This window comes from Poecilia mexicana, unplaced genomic scaffold (genome assembly GCF_051168715.1).
Source record: "Poecilia mexicana isolate PSO_F unplaced genomic scaffold, ASM5116871v1 scaffold_19, whole genome shotgun sequence".
In the NCBI taxonomy this organism is placed as follows: domain Eukaryota; kingdom Metazoa; phylum Chordata; class Actinopteri; order Cyprinodontiformes; family Poeciliidae; genus Poecilia; species Poecilia mexicana.
This window is the reverse complement of record NW_028263388.1, coordinates 2,182,299-2,189,826: the sequence shown is the minus strand read 5'-3', so window position 1 is coordinate 2,189,826 and position 7,528 is coordinate 2,182,299. Positions and strand designations below refer to the sequence as shown.

At 45.1% G+C, this 7,528-nt stretch overlaps 1 protein-coding gene across 1 annotated transcript in view; it reads right to left on the bottom strand.

Moving 5' to 3' along the window:
• Positions 1-3,211: 3,211 nt before the first annotated feature.
• Positions 3,212-7,528, bottom strand: part of ift140 (intraflagellar transport 140 homolog (Chlamydomonas)) — a 35,907-nt gene continuing 31,590 nt past the window's right edge. The window contains exons 24-30 of the mRNA XM_015007053.2: positions 7,350-7,478; positions 6,697-6,879; positions 6,415-6,618; positions 5,526-5,738; positions 5,216-5,382; positions 4,348-4,489; positions 3,212-3,629 (exon numbers count right to left, since the gene is read on the bottom strand). Of these exons, the coding sequence (XP_014862539.2) occupies positions 3,453-3,629; positions 4,348-4,489; positions 5,216-5,382; positions 5,526-5,738; positions 6,415-6,618; positions 6,697-6,879; positions 7,350-7,478 (1,215 nt within the window). The 3' untranslated portion in view covers positions 3,212-3,452. The remainder of the gene's footprint in view (positions 3,630-4,347; positions 4,490-5,215; positions 5,383-5,525; positions 5,739-6,414; positions 6,619-6,696; positions 6,880-7,349; positions 7,479-7,528) is intronic.

Here is a 7,528-nt window from a genome sequence, read left to right as displayed (position 1 = left end):
TCTGATGTGGCCTGGCCAGAAACGACACTGAAATGGTTCTTCGCCATAAAAATAGAACAAACACTTCACATCTAGACTCTTAATATCGGGGTTTTATGTTCAATATCACCGTTTTTTAAGCCAAATTCACAGCAATCCAAAAATCAGGTGCCGCTTTTGGAGATTTGTTTTATTTTTCTGCTGCGATCCGCAAACTCTGCGATCGCTGTTCATCAAACAGAAACGGCTTCGTTTGGGACCCAAAGGAATCCTGCAGACCAAATACAAGAACAAACAAAACCAGACCAAAACCAGAGCCGGGTTCCTCCGTCTCAGAGCGGTTTGAGTTTAACTGCAGCCTCACGGGAAGTATAACGATTCCCTCATTACATCTTGAATTAACTGATTGACCAGGTTTTCACTGCTACATTCAGCATCAACAGACCCGATTGCTGCCTGATCTAAAATATATTTATGTACATATATAAAGACATTTTTAAGTAAAGAAACTCAGTGATGAATGATAAGATCAGGAACTGACAGCAGAACATCCTGGAGCAGAAAGTCCAGCCGCTGTCGGGTTTTATTTCTGCTTCGCTGCAGAACAAAAATCCATCTGAATGAATCAACATTACACAATGAAGGTTCTGGAGTGGCCTAGTCAAAGTCTGGGCTGCAGTTCTTTTGAAGTGCTGTCCAGTCTAACTAAACAGTTTTCACTCTCTAGGTCAGGGGCGTAAAAAGTTCGGGGGCCATCTGGGGCCACAGGCTGAGCCAAATTTCTGCAGATTAATTTTTTCAAAATTTTTGTAGAAGAATTTCTGCACTTGAAATTTTTTTTTTTTTTTGTGAAATTTTGATGGCAAATTTAAAATAAATAAAAACTGCGCAGGATAAAAATTCAGTCCAATGAATGTAAAAACAAACTCAGACTTTTGAGACTGTAAAACCATAAAAAGACCATAAAACGTTTCCACGCAGCAGGTATCAGGTCTTTGAACTCATAAACCAGTCTGATGTCACTTCCTGTCTGCAGGTGAGCTCCCCTCCTCCGTTCGTCTCTGGGGGGTCGTTTGGGTCTCTGAGGGCAGAACCCGACCACAACAGAACCACCAGAGGAACCAGAACTCTGGGCCACAACGCAACAGAACTGCAGCCTGGAGCAAACATGCAGCAGAACCGCACTGCGGGACCGATGACTGGAAAACGGAAAGAAAACTAAAATCAAGCAAATAAAGCCATCCCATTGTTTTGTTTTTCATTTGTAGATTGAAATTATCCACAGCAGCTGGAAACGTAACGAATGTTGCCGTTTTGGTCCCAAACTGAACCGAATCTATGTGAAAACTCCCTGGATCGAATCAGAAATCAAACCTTCATAATGTCTGTTTCCTGGAGGAGTCAGAGCCGCCATCGTCTCATCGTCATGGAAACACTGAAGGCCAGAGTCCAGCACAGCTTAACCCTTTTAAAACATCCACATATTATTATAATTAGACTTTGCAGAAAAGGAAAAGCTCACCTTGTCGTCAGGCTGAGATACTCTGCTCCAGATAAACTTACCTTCAGTCTTTCCTCTTCGCTCTGCACCAAGACCAGATGTGTGTCGGTGAAACTGCTGCACTTCAAAAACACAAAATCTTACCAAGTATTTTTCCTCTAATTTCAGTGTAAATATCTTAGTTCACTTTAAATAAGACGAAACTAACTTACAGCAAGACAGCAGCTTCTTTAGAGTCAATAATTCCTTAATATTGCTGAAAAAGTTCTAGATCAACTGGCACCGTTGCCTAGCAACCCCAGCCAAGCCCAGCCCGTCGCCTAGCAACCCAGTTCTGGTTCCACTGACAGTTTATTTATAACAAAACATTTTCCTCATGTTCTAAGTGGAATTAGAACTTTTTCATCAATATTACGGAGTTATTGAATTTAAACTCCTTTTCTTGCTGAAAAGCTACTTGTAAGTTACTTTTGTCTAATTTTAAATGCACTCAGATACTTACAGTAGAAATTAAACAAAAATTCTTGGGAATATTTATTTTTTTCAGTGAACTTTCCTGTAGCTTTACCTTCAAGCTAGATGACATTTACAAATGAAAGTTAAATAACTGTGTGTGTAACTTTACAAAGTGGGATGCAGGTAACAGAGTTGGTAATTTCTTTGACAACAGCGCCCCCGTGTGACTGGATCTACAACTGCTGCAGGTTTTTACAGCTCTGAGTGCCGCCAGCACAGAAAAACCCCAAACTATTCTGTTTCATCCTGAAACCGTTTATTTAGAAGAACGTATGAAGACGGTTCATGTTCGGTGTCCTTCAGTTTTATCAAAAATAGCTGCAAAAACCTTCAAAATAAAGTTTTGACACTGGTTCCATCAGATGAGTTAAAACACTTTGTACAAAATACATAAAAAACACAAAAACATGAAATCTAAGGATGAATTCAGAGACAATCAGATCTTTTCATCAACAACATTTGCAAAAGCCTGATTTTAAAAAAAGTATTAAAACTAAACTGTAGTCATGCCGTTCTTCTCTTTCTGTAGGTGACGTAAGTTTAGGTTCATCTGGAAAAAGTTGCATTTTTAGGTAGTTTGTTTTTAATTTCAAAACGATTTTCTATTAAATCATCTTTTTGTTTTTAGCCAGTAAATCATTAAACATCCTGACTGTAAATCACACTGTAGGTGATAATTACCGGCTTTTATTTGCTTTTTGGCTACAATATGAATATAAAACCTGCTGAATAGAGTCTGGGTAGGAGGAGAGGAGCGCGGTCAATCGGTCAGGTCCTCCTCTTCCTCCTCCTCCTCCTCACACCGTCAGGTCCTCCTCCTCCTCACATCATCAGGTCCTCCTCCTCCTCCTCCTCACACCATCAGGTCCTCCTCCTCCTCCTCACACCATCAGGTCCTCCTCCTCCTCCTCACACCATCAGGTCCTCCTCCTCCTCCTCACACCATCAGGTCCTCCTCCTCCTCCTCACACCATCAGGTCCTCCTCTTCCTCCTCCTCCTCCTCACACCGTCAAGTCCTCCTCCTCCTCCTCACACCGTCAGGTCCTCCTCCTCCTCCTCACACCATCAGGTCCTCCTCCTCTTCCTCCTCACACTATCAGGTCCTCCTCCTCCTCCTCACACCATCAGGTCCTCCTCCTCCTCCTCACACCATCAGGTCCTCCTCCTCCTCCTCACACCATCAGGTCCTCCTCCTCCTCCTCACACCATCAGGTCCTCCTCTTCCTCCTCCTCCTCCTCACACCGTCAAGTCCTCCTCCTCCTCCTCACACCGTCAGGTCCTCCTCCTCCTCCTCACACCATCAGGTCCTCCTCCTCTTCCTCCTCACACTATCAGGTCCTCCTCCTCCTCCTCACACCGTCAGGTCCTCCTCCTCCTCACACCGTCAGGTCCTCCTCCTCCTCACACCATCAGGTCCTCCTCCTCCTCCTCACACCGTCAGGTCCTCCTCCTCCTCACACCGTCAGGTCCTCCTCCACCTCGTCCTCCTCCCGCAGGACGTGTTTGTGGTCTCCGCTCTCCAGAGGGAAGCCCATCTCCTTCTGCAGCGCGTCCAGGCTGGCCTGGCTGATGTAGAACCTGATGCTCTGAGACGGCAGCAGCTTCTGCAGCTCCTCCAGCTTCTGGTACGCCTGAGGAGGAAGATTAAACGTTTCTACATCGGCTTTACGGAAGGCAGTCACTGCCAGAGGGATTCAGGGGAAGTATCTCTTTAAAGCGTCATAACAAGATGTAAAACTTGTTAAGAAAAGAAAATGTTCTGGTTTAACGAGATTTTAAAAGCTCGCTATAACGACATTTATATTTAATTAAAAGTAAAATATATTCTCTTTTAAATAAGAAATGTCGTCTAGAGGAAACTGGGTGAGAAATAGTTTCTTTACACTTTAAGAAATCAGCATAGCAGAAAAACATATTTTTATTTCTCCTTTTAACGAGTTTTGTATCTTGTAATGACGAGAAGGTTTTCTGAAGCGAGATTCAAAACTTTCTTGATTTAACGTGTTTTGCTTCTCGATAAATGGGAAAGTTTTCTGGCTTTAACATGAAACTATTGTTAAAACAAGATAGAAAATAAGACGTAAAACTCGTTTCAACGAGCTTTTTATCTCGATAAAATCGGACGGTTTTCTGGTTTTAACAAGAAACTTGTCGCTAAAACGACACGTAAAACTTGTCTTGCTTGACCGAGACATTTTCTGGTTTTGCTTCTCGTAAAACCAGAAACGTTTTCGCTCTGATGAGATTCAGCTCCTGTATTTATCTCTGAGCTCGGGCCGAAACAGCTCAGATCTGGTCTCTGTGGAAACGCTCGTCCTTAATAATCTGTTAGCGGCTGCTGAGCGTCACCGTTTGCAGGCGTCCCTGCTGACAGTGATGATCGATCAGGAAGCCGTACGCGTCTCCGATCCGGACGGCGGGGTCCAACTCTGGTTCCTCCAGCAGGGCTTCACACAGCCTGACTGCCTCGTCCGGGTCCTCTGGGTGCAGCCTGCAGAGAAACGCCGGCATCCTGTCACCACGAGGGAGACGAGCTAAACACGCAGGACTGCAACGCGACACATGAAATAAAATACATTTAATGTTGTGGCCAACCAACCTGGGAAGGTTTAGCCCCGCCCCCAGGCATTTCTGAAGAATCCCACCAAAGTGGGCGGAGCCAATAGACACAGAGGGGCGTGGCCAAACCTGGCACTGAGCGCCGCCGCCGTCAGGACGACGCATCAACAACCGCTGCCAAATTAATTCATTTATCGCTGCGTTTCACCACTTTATAGACCCGATAACGACTTGTTCAAAAAAACTGGCTAGCATCAGATTTAGCGACTTTTATCTGTTACTGGATGTTTCTATGGCAACATGTAAAAACTCTTAGCGAGCAGCGAGAGCAGAATTAAATTAATTCACAGACAAACGAAAAACTTGCACAAAAACACCAAAATATCCTTAAAAATGCACAAAAGCTTTGGCTTTATTTACTCTTAAATACTTCAACCAGAAACTGTAAGAACAAAAAATGAAAAGATTTAGAACTAAATGCATCATTACAGGAAATCCAGATTACAGTCAGATGTTCATATGGTCCAACCGGTGAGCTGGACAGACAGCGTGCAGCTTTGCTAATTATACTTCTCATTTACTACTCAAACATCTTTAGTTGATATTTGCTAAATAAGACATATTTTTATCAAGTCTTTCCACTTTCTCATGGTTTTACCTGCGTATGTGGACGAACTTCTTGATGAGGACGATCTTGTGCTGCAGGTCGGCTAACCTCACTTCCTGCTGTCCAGAGGAACCGTCCTTTGCTTTGGACAGACACTTAAACGCCTCCATCAAAGCATCCAGAGCCTTTTCATAGTTCTGGTAATCATCTATCTCCACCTAATTTAATAAGAACAGAGGATAAAAAAACGTTTTCATCTAATATCTGTGAACAGAGTCACTGAAATAAAGAATCAGACATATTATTAGCATAGCAACAGACAAACTATTAACAATAACAATAATAACTGGAGTTTCTCTACCTGAGCACAAGCCTCGTAGAAGCCGCCCAGCAGGTCCGGCGCCTTGCCTTTAGTGTAAAACTCAATGATTCGCTTCAGGTTCTTTGGGTTTTTGCGCCAGTCCAGGGACTGGAAGTAGTTGGCGGCCATGATGAAAAGCTCCTTCTGACGAGAAACGTTGGCAAAGAAAGCGATTTTATCCGTGTCACCCGACTTCAGCAGCGCCTTCATGGCCTGGGATGAAATAAAAACAGTCGTCATGCAGACGAGGATTCATGTCTGACTGGAGGAAAAAAGGAAACTAAAACAAATCGGATTCTAAAGAACAGCAGGAAAACATTTCTGCCCGGCAACAGGCAGAAACAACGAGCCAATAGAAAACCACCAGAACTGGATCCATCCATCCGTCCATCCATCTGTCCAACCAACCGTCCATCCAACCGTCCATCCATCCATCCATCCAACCAACCAGTCATCCATCCATCCATCCATCCATCCATCCATCCATCCGTCCATCCAACCAACCAATCATCCATCCATCCATCCATCCATCCATCCATCCGTCCATCCAACCAACCAATCATCCATCCATCCATCCATCTGTCCAACCATCCATCCATCCATCCATCCATCCATCCATCCATCCATCCGTCCATCCAACCAACCAGTCATCCATCCATCCATCCATCCATCCATCCATCCGTCCATCCAACCAACCAATCATCCATCCATCCATCCATCTGTCCAACCAACCATCCATCCATCCATCCATCCATCCGTCCGTCCCACCAACCAACCAACCAACCAACCGACCATCAGATCAGATCAGATTATTGTGATATTATCTATATTCCAGGTGAATTGTAGTGAACTGGAACAAACCAAGTACATAAAGCCGATGTCGTCCTACCCTGTGCTTGTTGCCGGCCTGTGTGTACACCTTGGTGGCCAGGTGGTAGCTGCCCTGACTCATGCAGCAGTCGGCGATCTTCTCCAGCAGGGCCTTGCTGGCCTCCTCCGTCAGGTCCTTGGCGTCCGTCACCGTCATCCTCTCAGCCAGGTCCTCGGTGATCGTTAGGTTATGGGTCAGGCACAGCTCCACCGCCTGAGGATACTGAACATTTACAGAAAAACGCTTCAGGGCACGAACCGGCCAACAGCTGGGAAGGTAAGGACTGTGTGACACGGCTACCTTCTTGGCCGCTGCCAGTAACTCCACCGCCTTTTCATACTGGGAATGTTGGACGAAGAAGTCGGAGCAGCGAGCGAGGAGCGCCGGGTCGGAGTTTTCATCCAGCTCCTCCGCGATGAGCTGCAGCGCAGCAAACTGCTCGGTGGCGAACGCCAACTCCAACGCTTTGGAGACGTAACCGGCCTGGAAAAAACACAAAACTCACATCTGTTTACAGCCAGTGGCGAAAACAAACATTGTCCAGAAAACTGTTGTTGTTGCTGAAATATAAATAAACTTGACTTGGCATCTAGCTATCAAAGACATATTAGCAGCTAATTAGCAGCAGCCTCGACCGATCTGAGTCACAAAATGCAGTGAAGAGTAATGTGCATGACTCAAACGTTTGACTGACAGAAAAGTCCAGAGAAAAAATAAACAGATATTCAGTGTTATGCACAGCTGAATGGTTGCCATGGAGACTAAAGGATTTCTCAGACATGCGTGAAAGAATCACAGCAACACTCCAGGTTTGTTTTTGATGAGGGAAAAACATTATAACATGATGGAAAGATAAAAAAAAGTTCATTTTACAGAATACTGGCCCTTTAAGACATTGTACCCCCTGCATATGACACAACACTGCCACCTTGTGGAGACCCGGCTGCACAGACCTTGTGGTAGAGCGCCACGGCCCGGTCCAGGTGTTTGCCCTTCTCCTCGTAGTGGCAGGCCGCCTCCATCATGTCCTCCGGGTTGCTGAGCAGCGCCAGGTTCATCAGCTGGTCATCCAGACCGTTCTCCTGTTCAGACACAAAGCTGAGCAAACCGCACAGAAAAACCCTGAAGTCTG